The sequence below is a fragment of the Pelmatolapia mariae genome, linkage group LG3_W (genome assembly GCF_036321145.2).
Source record: "Pelmatolapia mariae isolate MD_Pm_ZW linkage group LG3_W, Pm_UMD_F_2, whole genome shotgun sequence".
NCBI classification, from domain to species: Eukaryota; Metazoa; Chordata; class Actinopteri; order Cichliformes; family Cichlidae; genus Pelmatolapia; species Pelmatolapia mariae.
Genome location: NC_086229.1, coordinates 93,036,314 through 93,051,204, shown reverse-complemented (window position 1 = coordinate 93,051,204; position 14,891 = coordinate 93,036,314). Strand labels below are relative to the sequence as shown.

General features: G+C 40.4%; 1 protein-coding gene and 1 pseudogene across 3 annotated transcripts in view; both read right to left on the bottom strand.

Moving 5' to 3' along the window:
• Positions 1-8,089, bottom strand: part of ehbp1l1a (EH domain binding protein 1-like 1a) — a 46,253-nt gene extending 38,164 nt beyond the window's left edge. For all 3 annotated transcript variants that reach the window (XM_063470332.1, XM_063470333.1, XM_063470334.1), the window contains exon 1: positions 7,847-8,089. In XM_063470332.1, the coding sequence (XP_063326402.1) occupies positions 7,847-7,950 (104 nt within the window). In that variant the 5' untranslated portion in view covers positions 7,951-8,089. The remainder of the gene's footprint in view (positions 1-7,846) is intronic.
• LOC134625026 (NACHT, LRR and PYD domains-containing protein 14-like) overlaps positions 1-14,891 on the bottom strand; it is a 551,707-nt pseudogene that overhangs the window by 282,987 nt on the left and 253,829 nt on the right.

Below are 14,891 nucleotides of genomic sequence, written 5' to 3'. Positions count from 1 at the left end.
CTTTGGTTGAAACTTCATCACTAGGGCTGGGTATCGTCACTGATTTCTAGAATCGATTCGTTTCCTGATTCACAAGGTCCCGATTCGATTCAATCCACGATTCGATTCAATTCGATTCGATTTGATTAGATTCAATTCGATTTGAATCTGGGAAATTTTGACAGTCAGAAATATTATAATTCAGATCAGTACATTTACATATTTTTGTATCTATAAAAAGGAAGCTGACACACGCAAGACTTTATCAAAGGTGTGAGCATCACAGCAGATGCCTTTGTGTCAAAGTAGCTGAAGATAAAACACAGAAAAACATGAAGGTGATTTTCCTGGCCTGGGATTTTATAAAAATATTCTGCAGTACATCAAAAACAAAAGACAGAATCAGCGAGCTGTCGGCTTTCAGCCCCGACCGTGTCCGTGCCGTCAGGTGAGAAAGGCGACATCTCACTGATTCTGATCCGCGGTTCCGCGCTGTGTATTTACGTCTTTGTGCAGAATCCGTGTTCCTGCTCTCATTTACTGTCTTAGCTGTTTGGTGGTTGTTGAAATTTTGTGAGGTTTAACTTGAGATTCTGGCATTTCGGGAAAAATTAATTTATATTAAAAAATCGATTCAGGATTAATGAATCGATTTCACGTTATCCAAGCCAGAATCTATTTTAATCGATAAATCGATTATAAAAACCCACCCCTATTCATCACGCACCCCACAGTCCAGACTTCACCTGTTCCCAAAGTTGAAAGAACATTTGTCCAGAAGGCGATTCTACAGCATCGGCGATGAGCAGCTATAGCATGGGCATTGTAAAACTGCCAGACTGATGCTCAGTGAACTGAGGCATAGTTTCATTATCACGAACAGGCATGGTGCAGGAGAGAGTGTCTCCTTTGAGTGGACTGGTTCTTATATAGCGCTTTACACAACCTGTAGACTCACTCATTCGCATAAGCACTTTTTTCTACGCTGTTTCCTATCTAACATTCAGTGGATGCATCGGCGAGTAACATGGAGTTAGTATCTTTCCCAAGGATTTGGCATGCAGACTGGAGCACCATCCAACCACCAACCTTCCAGTTAGTAAGTGACCTGCTCTACCACCTGAGCTACACCCCTCAACCCTCAGTGAGCGACTAAGCCCGTAAACTCATTAGCAAAGAGTTTACAAGGTCAAGGTTCAGGGCAGTTTTCCCATAAACATCTATGGGTTACGGTTAGGTAGGTTTGGTATACTTAAAAAGGATGTTTTTAGGTTTAAGGCACCTTCATGTTCCTTTCAGTTTTCAGGCTGGAAGCCGAGCCCATCATTTCTACAGCCTGGGGTAAGACACATGACTAGATGTGGGGGAATCATTTAAGCTTGTCATAAATGACATTTCTGTGGCATCACCATCATTATACAAGTCTATCAGAAGAATGTTTTAAATATGGATTGATTGATTGATTGATTGATTGATTATACTTTATTCATCCCGAGGGAAATTGGGTTAAGGCTGCCAGCCGTGCCAGCGCCGTCAGCTAGGCTGTATGATAAAATGCTCCTCAAACTGTAAAGCATCCTCTAATATGGTTACATTGTAACACTGTGCATTTTAAAATGAGGTAGACTACATATGAGTTATACATCATTCCTGGTACCTGTAAATGTTTTCTTTCAGGCGTTTTTGTCTCTACAAACCACTGAGTTACTCACCACCACAGGCCTGTACATTTATAGGTCAGCACAGAAACATGTCTGTTATTAATAGTGCAGCAGGTGTTGCTAAGCTCCGTGAAGCGTGTTGTCCATTTCTGTTCTCTGTCCGTTGCTTTCATTCTCACTCATTGCTCACAGTCTCTTACCAAAAGCAGCTGGTTAGTTGATCGTTTGGGCAAGTGTTCAACAGTTTTATGCTCCCTTTATTCATTGTATTTGTTTTTGATTAAGAGCAATTTGGTTATGCTTTATGACAACTTCACAACTTGTAGTTCTGGGAATCTTTTCTATTAGTTATGATCAAAATAGTTTTCATCAAAGCCAAATCAGTCCAGAAATGTGGGTGTTTATATGATGAATCTGGCTATAAAAAAACATTTATTGAGATCATTTTAGTTGGAGGTCAAACTGAAGCATGTTGTTAACTCTTGTTGCAAATTAGACAGTGTGACTGGGCGGTACACGACCTCGGGGTCACATCTGGCCCTTTAGTTGTCTGCGTGCATATCTGCATGTTCCATGTCCTGTTGTCAAGTCGTTGTCTGGTTCTCACTGTACATGTCACTTCCTGTCTTACTTTGAAGGTACCTCGTCTCATGCGTCTGATTGGCCCCAGCTGTGTTTCCCCCCGTTTCTCATTCCCTCATTATCCTTCTATGCTTCATCCCTTCATTTCCCCGCAGTGTGTTCTGCCTGCCTGATTAGTTCAGGTGTATTTCCAGTTTAGTTAGTTTTATATTTCACAGCAATAAAGCTGTGTCTTCTAAAATAAAGTCCTGTCTGTGAGTCTGCAGTGGGATCCTATCCTGCCTGCTTCACACAGCAATTCATGACCCTGACATCAACAAATACACAGATTCTCCTTCAGCCCCCTTTCACTGACCTGAATTGCCCCAATGTTGTCAGAAAGAAATACAGACGTATGTCAACCCTCTGCTTACTACATTACTCACTCCTTCACTGGGTGTCCTCGATCTGAGCTGCTAATCTGCATTACTCCTGGTATAAAACTGGTTACTATTGACATGAACTGGCTGCATCTTTGTCCTATATCCTACAGACATGACCAAACATTTTAGCAGTGACACAAAGTTTGTTTTTTATGCACTTTGCTGCTTCAGTTTTTAATTCAAACAAGAAGAAGAAGAAGAAGAAGAAGAAGAAGAAGAAGAAATGTATAATTATAGATCATAAGTTTCAAAAACTTTTTGCTGGGAAAGAAATAAAAGTTTAGTTTTAGTCGTGGTGTCGTTGAAATTATGTGATGCAAATAAACATTGTAACATTTCAAATCAACGTTATGGTTCATTACTTTAAAATACACAAGACAACTAGTCACACTGGTTTATGCTGTAGCCGGGATAGTAGTTATGAATTTTAATTTGAGTTGGTGTGTCACTGTTTTAGCTTTGGCATTTAATTTATTTCAGTGTTAAACTTTTGTGTGTGGTTTTATTGTTCCGGTGAATATCGGCTTTGATCTAATTCTCTTGGCATAAAATCCAGAAAAGGAAATCCTATGGGACAAAATAAGGGATGCTTAAAACCACCTCAGGCACTCTCACCTCAGAGATTCCTTCAGAGCCCAAAAAGAAAGGACGTGATTACATGATAATTACCTTTTACAGTGTACTGTCATTAGATATCCAGTAACACTGACACCACTGACTCCAGTACAGAGCATGCAAAATGTGACAAATCTCTCTAAACAACCACAAAGCATAAACAGTGTGAAAGGAAGGCCGGCCAAAATACAAGCCAGAGGACTGAAAACACATGTTGACACTGACTGAACAATGACTAACGCCAGTGGAATTAAAGGAACTCCTACATGCCAAAACTAAAACAGCAGCTCTAAAGCTAAGGACAATATCCTCTGTAGACATAAACTGGAAATGACCAAGAGGAACATGTTTCAAGCTTGTCCTGAACACTGAAAACCAGACTAATCATCAAATCTGTTCAAGAGAAGAGAAATACCGAGCAAATACCAAGATTTTAGATGTTTTCTGGAAGAGGCCAATGGGGACTGATGGTTCATTCATGAAGATGTCTCTGGCTCGTAGAGTCAATTATAGATCTACCTCTTAAAGAATTTTCTTCACAAAATATTGTAGTTTTTCTTAAAGAATTTGGCAATCATCATCCTAATAATGTACTCCTTTATATTCCTTTATTCTCATACTCAGAATTCTGGTTCAAAGATACCAAACTCAAGTTCAACATCTGGGATCAGGTCCAAATATCTGATCTGATTAATTTGTCATGGAATAATGAGAGAAAGGTCCTTATCAAGCCAAAACAAAACTTTTAGTGACTGGGCCAGTCGGCTTTTTGGGTTAATTTAAGGCCCCATCTCTCACTGGTAGACTCATTCAAAAAGTCTATTATTTAGATTTGTGCACCACTACATGCTGATGTTTCACAATCACAACAACAGTGGCCAGTTATATTGTAAGGTAAAGACCCTACAACACCCTATAAAGTAGTCAGATGACACTAAATAGTAACAGTGGGAAGGAAACAAACTCCCTTTTAACAGGAAGAACCCTTCAGCAGAACCAGGCTCAGGGAGGGACAGCTACCAGCTAACAGCCAGGACTAGCTGGAGGTGAAAGGAGGGAGACAGGACAAAAGCAAGCCAGCCCTTGCAGCCTAGGGAGGATTCAGGGTCACCTGGTCCAGCCCTAACTATATGCTTTAGCAAAAAGGAAAGTTTGAAGCCTAATCTTGAAAGTAGAGATAGTGTCTGTCTCCTGAATCCAAACTGGAAGCTGGTTCCACAGAAGAGGAGCCTGAAAACTGAAGGCTCTGCCTCCCATTCTACTTTTAAATACTCTAGGAACAACAAGTAAGCCTGCAGTGTGAGAGCGAAGTGCTCTAATAGGGTGATATGGTACTACAAGGTCATTAAGATAAGATGGGCCTGATTATTTAAGACCTTGTATGTGAGGAGCAGGATTTTGAATTCTGGATTTAACAGGAAGCCAATGAAGGGAAGCCAATACAGGAGAAATCTGCTCTCTCTTTCTAGTCCCTGTCAGGACTCTTGCTGCAGCATTTTGGATTAACTGAAGGCTTTTCAGGGAGTTTTAAGCCTTTAAAAAAATTTTAAGGATACACAACCATAATTCATATTTGTTTTTGCTTAATTCTTAATTGCCTATATATAATCAGTGAGTGTGTGTGTGTGACACCAATGAGCCACTAATCTGAGAGAATGTCTGACTTTATAAATGTATGATTAAATAAAAGAAAATGTATTGAGTATACTGTGATCAGTTTTAAAGAAAAACAGTAAAAGAAAGTATTCCTGTAACTGGATTAAAAGGGATTATGCTAAAAGATATTCATGTAAGAATAAGATCATGATAGAGAGGTTGTATAAACTAATGGAGCATAAGGAGAAATATGCGACTGAATGTTCATATACAGTGAAACTTTCTATGGTAAGAATAACATGGAAAAGAAGAAACTGTAATGAAGTGATTTTGCATTTAAAGTTAGTTTTAAATCATGTATGATGAAAACTCAGACAGACAGAGAGAGGATGATGAGTTATGGGTGGACAGTGAGCGATTACCAGAGGTGAGACCAGACGTTATCTTAGAAGATGTGACGTAAAAAGGGAGAAGAAAGGATGAGCAGGTATAAAAGCTTTGTGCAGAGTCGATAAGAAGATTGGACCTAAGATGTTCACAGTTGGAAGCTCCTCCTCATGCCTGGCTGTGCCCATTCTCTCTAACCTCCTTCTTCACAAGGATCAGAACAAGCTCAGCATTAGCTTACAATGGGTTCATTAGACACATGTAACTGAGGTGATTTGATTAATATTTTCTGATTAGTATTATTTGGTTCTGCTTTTGTTTTGCTCCTATTATATTGCTTTAATAAAATATCCTTCGTTAAATGGTTTTAATTGTGGGCATAGCCTTTATAAAGGGAATGGTAAAAACCTGAGTATTAATCTACAGCACCATGAATAACTCTTACAGGTTAATCCAGCCCTTGGGGCTCAGTCTTCCAGGACGCTAAATTTAACCCAGTTAGTTACCAAGTGCACCAATCTAGAGGGGAGCTGCGGTAACAAACGGGGCTGCTGACAGCTGGGCCTGTACCGGCTCTGTCAGAGGAAGAAGGGTCGGCATTCGGGGGCTTTTCAGGCAGTTAGTACTGGGCTAATCCCCACACCCAGTAGCTCCATCTAAGCTCTGCACTGCTTACTGGGTAAGACTCACAGGACCAGAGATTGGGGTTGGGGTTTTTTTCCTCTACAAATGAAACAAGCTATTTTACACTGACTCTTTGGAGATGTTTTGAGCTAAAGGATGATTGGAGATTGACCTACAATTAGCTAAGACAGCTGAGGCTAATGATGGCTTTTTAAATAACGGTTTAACTGCTGCCATTAAAGACCTGTGGTTCGTAGGTGACTGATTGAGATAGATTAATCATATTTTAAAATTGAAGCACTAATTTATGGTAGGACATCTTATAGCAGTCTTCTAGAAATTGGTTTTAATAGACACATGATGATTTGGAGGAAGTGATTACTGAGGTTACTGCAGTAGGATCAATCAGAGACAAAGACTAAATCAATATAAACAGTATTGAAAGTAGTTGTACATATTATATATCTGGTGATAAGTTATTTTTTTCTCTAATTGTTAAAATGTTATTAGTAAAGAAATTAGTGAATTCAATACTAGTTAAGGTAAAAGGAATACTCTGTTCAACAAAGCACTGACTCTTTTGTCAACCAGTGCTGAAGAGTAACCCTGGGCTTGTTCTTATTTTCTTCAATTAATGATGAGGAGTGAGATGTCTCAGCTTTACGCAGGGCTTTTAAATAGAGCAACAAATTATCTTTCCTGGGAAAATGAAGGTATTCTAAATTAGTGAGATGCCACTCCATCTCAAGGTGCATGTTTGAGAGTTATACCATGGAGTCTACTTCTGATTTGAGGCTTTCTTTCACGGAGGGGCCACAGTAACCAACAATCATATGACCCCTATGAGTAAGCACAACAGTGGGAAGGAAAAAATCCCTTTAACAGGAAGAAACCTCCAGCAGAACCGGGCTCAGGGAGGGGCGGATTGCAGAGAGTAGCAATGAGGAATTATGTTACAGAACCTTCCAAAAGATACTGTAATGAAATCTATTCCCCAGGCTGTCTTTATTGTAAATGTAAATTTTGTTAGGTAATAAACAGACTAAATACTCTTAAATGTGCACTTTCTATGCCACATGTCAGAGATCCAGAATGTGATTAAAGTGGTGGCTGATTTATTGCACAGCCCAGCCTCACAAAATGTGACCAGTTAGTGTAAAGTCAGCTGGTGGTGGCCCAGCACTCACCCAGAATCACATCATAATCGTGCCACAAACACACAGGGAAAGTGTTTGAATCTGGTTAAAGCGCTACTTTACTGGAACTAACTAAAATGCAGAAATAGGCACAACTAACTGTTTGCCTTCATAAAAAGGTTTCCTCATATTTTTAACTCCTCCCAACAATTATTGCAGCCTGGCCACAAATTTCTTACACGAGGGGAAGTTTTTATCCATGACCTCAGTGTCCAAAAATCTACTTTCAGCCAATGATGATGGCGTAGATGCTTCATCCGTCCACCTGCACACGTGACACCAGCAGACACTAAACTGCACCACCACTCACTCCCACAGCCACGACACTTTTCTGGCTTGACCCGTTGCCATGGTTATTAGGATGCCGCATGGTAACAATTACAGTTCTCTTACAGTATATCAAGAAAACAAACACGGAAGTAATGGGGCGGGCTCTCTCTGCAGCAAAACAAAGCTTTTAGCATTTATTTTTTCTGAACATTAAAACTTGAGGAATTGTACCGACGACCTGTAATTACATGGAATAATTGTATTAAGTGTGTCAATAAGAGGTTAATGCGCAGTGATAAATACACCTGCTCGTGTAAACTGAGTGTGAATGATACACTTAGTTTCACAACTTTTACTCGCCGAAAAGAGAAGTTCACATGTCTGACCGGAGTTTGGCATCACTTTCTCTGTCAGGCTCTTTAACGCTCAGAGAGCACACCACGGAGGAGTGCCAGGGTGCGCAACAAACCGACAGTTATCAAATATTGACAAATATAAGTATTATACCACTCACCATTTATTTGTACATTCTAGGATCAGCTCTTGAAACGAAGCCGCAAACTGGAATTTAGACGCCTTCTTTCCTACCCGCTGGAGCCGTTTCCAAACCGAAGTCATGGTCGGCTCGATCCTGTCACACACGCTAAAGTTAAATTACACGGAGGGAAGGTGTGTCCCCTCTTCCTGTTCCTTCACCGGGGAGTGGATGGGAGACTCCACCTGCCTCGATGACAGATCCTCACCAGTGCTCGCTCCGTAGTCACGGTACAAAACAAATACTCCGGTCACATATCGTGAAGTTAACGCGGACAAACCGGAACCCTCGTGACTGGGACTTTCAAAATAAAATCAGATGTCTCTTCCAACTTTCACCCATCCAAAAAGGAGGAAGTTTACAGTTTAAATCTCAGCGTGAGCATTTAAAACAAAGGTTTTAACAAAAATAATGATACATTTTCCATTAGAAAGCTTATATTTTGGCACAAATACATAAATAAATAAGAGGAAGTCAAAGGAGAGCGTCACAGGGCGAGCAGCCAAACCACACAGAAAAACCCCACCCAGTATTTACACTGTGGTTTCACTGCTAATCACACTGCCAGTAAAAAGTTTGGACACACCTTTTTATTTAATGTTTTTTCTTTATTTTCATGAATGTTTACACTGTAGATTCTCACTGAAGGCATCAAAACTATGAATAAACACATGAAATTCTGTAGTAAACAAAAAAGTGTGAAATAACTCAAAACATGTTTTATATTTCAGATTCTTCCAAACAGCCTTTGCTTTGATTCCTGTTTTGCTCACTCTTGGCGTTCTCTCCATGAGCTTCATGAGGTCGTCTCCTGAAATGGTTTCCAACAGTCTTGAAGGAGTTCCCAGAGATGCTGAGCACTTCTTGGTCCTTTGCCTTCACTCTGCGCTCCATCTCATCCCAAACCATCCCCACTGGGTTTAGGTCAGGTGACTGTGGAGGCCAGGCCATCTGGTCAGCACTCCATCACTCTGCTTCTTGGTCAAACAGCCCTGACACAGCCTGGAGGTGTGTTTGGGCTCATTGTGCTGTTGGAAAATAAATGATGGTCCAACTAAACACAAACTGGATGGGATGCATGATGCTGTGGTAGCCATGCTGGTTCCGATGAATGCATCCTCAGCAGCAGAGGTGACTCTTGTGACCATGTCAGGTGACGACATCATGAAGCTCACTGAGAGAAGGCCGAGGGTTTGCAGTGCTGTCAACAAAGCAAAGGGTGCTGCTTTCAGGAATCTAAAATACAAGACATATTTAGAGATATTTATTAATGTGTTTTGCTACATAATATCTTGCTTCATATATCTGAGTTCTTCAGTTTGTATCTACTATCTATCTTAAGTATCTTAAGTAGTAAAAATAAAGAAAAACCATTAAATGAGAAGGTGCGTCCAAACTTTTGACTGGTAGTGTAACGTGTAATTTGGAGATGTGTTGATGAAAGCTGTTCTCTAACCCTATTAAACTTCCTGTTTCACTACAGTTATAACTATGGGTGCCTTGACATAGCTCAGATTAATTTAACACGTCACACATGCAGTAGCTTCATATCCTGGAGGATAATCTGATAATAATAACATTGTTGCTGTTGTTCAGATGTTTTAGCTTTACTTGACAAAGCATGAAAGAGATGACAGTATTTCTGCTGTAGAAGTAAACAGACCGATGCCACTGGAGGTTACTTGGATGACAGACTGCTGTAGGTTTCATATCTAATATGATGAGGCCTGTGAAATACCGATGCAGGCCTATACTCAAGCAGCAATTAGTGGAGCCAAACGATAATTAGTAAGTCCGCATGATCTGCGTTGAGAAACTTTATCAAGGAGTAAATGTAAAACAGAAACTAACTGTGAGTCTGGCAGGAAACCTTTCCCTCTGTCATGAGCCCCCCTCAGCTGGGGGGACTTTTCCACTTTAGGTGTCAGTCTATTTATAATCTGTTGCTAGCGCATGAAGGATGTAATGCAGCTTCTGAGACACACACAGAGGCATTCGCCTTTTATATTTGTTACATGCAGAGTCTAGAGAATGATGACATTTGTAAATTATTAAAAAAAAACATTTGAGAGCTGAAAGTAACATATTTTATTATTTGTAAAAACATTTAAAGAAAAACTTTGACTAGGGGATTTTCACCTTATTACATTTATGCCAATGTATGTACCATGACTTCCTTTTTTCCAAATCCAGCAGAGCCAAATCACTACACTGGGAGAGTAATGGCCAACTTTAGTGACAATCAGGGATCGGACCAGTAAGGCCTCCAGCGACCTCAGATAGGGTGAGGAGCTTGGTCATTTAGGAGAGTCTCAGACTAGAGTCACTGCTCTTCCATCCATCCATCCATCCATCCATCCTTTTCCACTTATCCTTATGTTCCAAAACAAAACAATATCTGATCAGGATGCCTCTTGGATGCAGTCTAGGTTAGGTGTTTTGGGCATGTGCAACTGGGAGGAGACACTAGACCCAGGACCCGTTGGACAGATATTTTGCCCACCTTAAAAATGTCTCAGGGTCCCACCAGAAGAGCTGGAAAACATGGCTGCAGAGAGGGATGTCTGAGAATCTCTGCTTAGACCATTGTTCCCACAATCTGGACAAGGGTAAGCGAAAGAAAATAGATTACTGTATGGATATCAAATGCTCCAGTGGTCTGTACAGTGGCTTTTTACTGCTTTTTACTGTAAACAGAACAATAATAACACCAAAGCTTTAAGATCAGGCAAAAGCTGACTGCACAGTTTGAGTTGACACAGTTGACCGTGGTATCCATTTAACCCATCTTGATAAAAGGCTGGTTTCTAAATCTGCTCTTATCTGGATCCAAACATGTAACACGTTACAGAGAAGAATGTGTTACATGTGAATAGTCTTAGTTTGGACTTTTGTTTTGGAGTTGCATGAGGAAACTGGCTGGAAGCCCTGCTTTTCTCACTACATGTAGATATTATCAGACAGTACAATGATCATTCTTTTCCACACCCACAGTACACAGCTGTACCACAGGAGTTTTAAAACACGTCACCCTCCATGTCCCAGGTCAAACAGAGCAGTATGTTTTCTTAATCTGATGAACTGAACACAAACGTCTACACCATAAAGCTTTGTAGAGGTAAATTATAGAAACACTATCCAAATATATGCGGATAATATTTAAAAATGCTCTTCTGCCTAAAGTGTGTTACAGTAATGAATACGAAATGAACAGTGAGTCACTATAATCCGTCTGCCTGTGTTGTTTTACAGAGGCTTGGTGCTATGCTGCTTACCAGCAGGAAAGCAAGAGAATAATAACCTGTGAAGTCCCGCAGCTGTTATTGCTGTTTACAGTAAATTTACATTTGCATTTATAGTTTTGAGGAATGTATCTTTGACATTTCTGTAACTAGAAAAATGAGTAAAAAAACAAGAAAAACAAAAACAATTTTCAATTTCTTTGTGTTTTTTTGCACATTTTAGCAATTTATGTAGTTACTATGGACTTAATACATACGTATTATTAAAATGTGTGATATAATGGTTGTATTTTATTGCATAGCAACTTGAAATGCTCCCAAAATATGGCACTACAGCATGTAAAAATGTAAAGAGGGTTGTATTTGTATTTGGTGTAAGGTACCGATCAATGTTAAAAAATAATAATAATTTTTTAAAAATCCTAAATTCTATAAGAAATAGATTGATTCATTTTTTTTAAGAATGTTATATTTTTAGGGTTGGCAAGATTAGTAAAATTAAAGTAGTGGGCACTGCGGGCGGTCTTTCTCCTCAAGCTCGGGTCCTCTACCAGAGACGGGGAGCTCGAGGGTCCTGCGCAGTATCTTTGCTGTTCCTAGGACTGCGCTCTTCTGGACAGAGGTGTTGTTCCTGGGATCTCCTGGAGCCCCGCACCCAGCGTGGAGGTCCCTGCACCAACTGTTCTGATTGCCACTAGTACCACTGTTGCCTTCACCATCCACATCTTCTCGAAATCCTCTCTCAGCCCGTGGCACTTCTCTAGCTTTTCGTGTTCCTTTTTCCTGATGTTGCTTTCGGTATAGCTACAGCTGTTGCTACGGCCGTACTCCGCACAGATGTTCTCATATTGCTCCCCTGCCACTGAAAGTAACCATCTTGGATGGGTCAGTGGAGTACAGCTGGTTTATTCTCCTGCCTTGTATCTCTCTGGTGAACCTCTTCAAGCATTTGGTCAATGCTGTTTGCTTGGCAGTTTCCAACACCTCAGCTCAGCACAGCTTGCTGTACCACTTAGATACGAAATCTTCATCACCATCTTTCTGCAGCTCTAATTTTTGGCTAATGTCTCTCTATGCTACCTTGATCTTGGCCTCTAGTCTCCTCCATGGAGGGTACTGCTCCTTATGGCTGTTCATCTTATAGCCAAGTGTCTCCATAGTGTAGATCAACTGGTTGGTTTCAGTGATGGTCGCAGTAGGGATTGTCCATAATGCTGCCTTCACTTCTTCTAGCAGACCTTCAGAGGGTACTTCACGTAGTCTTGGTAATCGGCCACGGATGGTCCAGGTTTCCTGCTTCTCCATGATCCAGTTTTTCAGGTCTGCTGTTCTCATACTCAGCGCACCTTCAGTTCTGCTTGGGGCTTGGTAACCCGTCTGAACCCAGTTGTGATAGCTGTTGTCTCTTTTGAATATTGAAACACTGAGCTACCAGTTTTTTGAGTCTAGATGTTGGTTATCAAAGCTTTCATAGGTCCCACACCCATGGCAGCACCCCTGACTGCAGGGTACCATAGTGTGACCTATCATTTGATCATTATATCCTTAGCTCCACCACTGGGAAACAAAGAGGCTATAGTGCCTTTTACTACTGCCTGTGAAAGAGATTATAAGGTGCTAACACAGGGAAGAAAGTGGGGGAAATAACATGCAATGTTAAGTACAAGGGACTTTCTCTAGTGTATTTCTGTCTGTGTACTGATGAAGCTAAAGAAGGCGGGAACAAAGCAGTTGGCACTGAAGGCCTCTGTGTTGTTCCAGGAAACCTACCTGCAGGTCCATAAACAATCTAACAACTTTGCATAGACTGAATCCTGTGAACACTGTTAATTGGATGTCCGTACTTTGCATGCTGTATTTTTAATCTTTGACCATTTTTTGTGTTTCTCCCATTCCTCAGTTGTCATGCTCTTCCCTAATACAGGCCACTTGTAAAATGGTAAATGGCCTGTATTTGTATAGCGCTTTACTCAGTCCCTAAGGACCCCAAAGCGCTTTACACATCCAGTCATCCACCCATTCACACACTGGTGATGGCAAGCTACATTGCAGCCACAGCCGCCCTGGGGCGCACTGACAGAGGCGAGGCTGCCGGACACTGGCGCCACCGGGCCCAGATTACAAGGCGAACTCCCAACTCTTGAGCCACGATCGCCCTCGTCAACCTTGTCACTTGTCAACCAATAAGCAGCAACTTCCTGAAAAAACTCTCTCTTCATTGTCCAAATAGAAACGCGTTTGCAGGGGAATAAATTAACTTACTGCAAAATATCAAACCATTCATCTATTATTTGCTGGATGATTCTGGCAAATTAGAGGTAAAATCATTCACGCTTAATGACTGAGATAATTAAAACGACTCCTAACAGGTCATTCAGTTTGTTCTTGCTTTTTTCAATATTCCCCAGTGCAGGCAGTCAGTCTTCAGAATAGGAACTTGCCCTCTATAGAAGAAACTTAGCTGTCCTGTTCCCCTGGAAAAGTCTGCTTGTCTTGAAATAATGATTGGAACAAACCTTGTTTCTTTTCACCTTCATCTGTGCAATAAAACTGTAGATTTGATTTTGTGTTGTGTCACCTTTGGATCCACCTGTACATTCATCAGCTACGGTTACGTCTTTGCACAGTGACATCATTTTGTCATTTCCACTGCAGTGTATTTAAAACAAAAAATAAAGATGTGAATCAAGTACAGACTTTTGCTTAAATTCAAGTGGTTTAACTAAAGTATTGCATTAACTCTTTAAGAACTCCAACTATTTTTACATAGCCTCCATTTTTCACAGGTTCACGGGGAACGATTGACTGACAAGTAAATTTAGTTTAATAGCCATGTGATGCCTGTTCCCTCGTTATTCCATGGCAAGTTTAATGGATCAAAGATCTGCATTATATCCAAGTGTTGATTGAACTTGTATTTCATGTCTTTTCACTTAAGACCAGAGAAATGTCATTCCAAGTAAAGATTTAACAAAGACGTGTTCATTCTTAAAAAAGTTTTAGTGCTGCCTAGCTCAGCCACACCAAACAGCCTGAAAAATCACAAAAGGCAACTAAATAGATGAGTGCTGAAGTCTGTCCTTGGTTAAGAATAACCCTTCACAACATATCTAAAAGAGGTAGACCTATGAGTACAATCAAGAGACATCGTCACAAATGGAAATGCAGAGAGTTTGCAACAAGGTTTAAGCCACTGGTTCCACTTAAGAACAAAAAGCCCAGATCAGACTTTTAAAAACATCTAGAAAAGTTTGCCCAGGCCTGCAAAGAACTTCTTAAGACAGATGAAACCAAAATGAACTTGCACCAAAGTAAAATATTAAATATCAAAAAGGAGAAGCTCAAAACTGAAAGCACACAAAATTATCTGTGAATCATAGTGGAGGCAATGTTATGGCATGACTGCCAGTTGAAGACAGAAGCAGTATCCAAAGTATACTGCAAATGCAACCAAAGAGGTTCTCAGTGGACAGAAAAGTAACTTTTTCTCTTTTTTTTAATGGAACTGTCACTCACCTGATCTCAGAGCATGTTTTTCATTTTCTGAAAACATAACTGAATGCAGGGAGACCCACAAGCAAGCACCAACTGATGAAGGCTGAAGCAAACATCTGGCAGAACATTAGAAGGGAGGAATTACAGCATTTGCTGATGTCTATGATATTTACAGTCTTTGACGGCGATGAATTTTCATGCAAGTATTAAAAGGAATAGTTTGCCTATTTACCTTTGATCCTCTGAAGTGGGCTGCTTCAGAAAAACATTGCTGTAATTCCTGAACA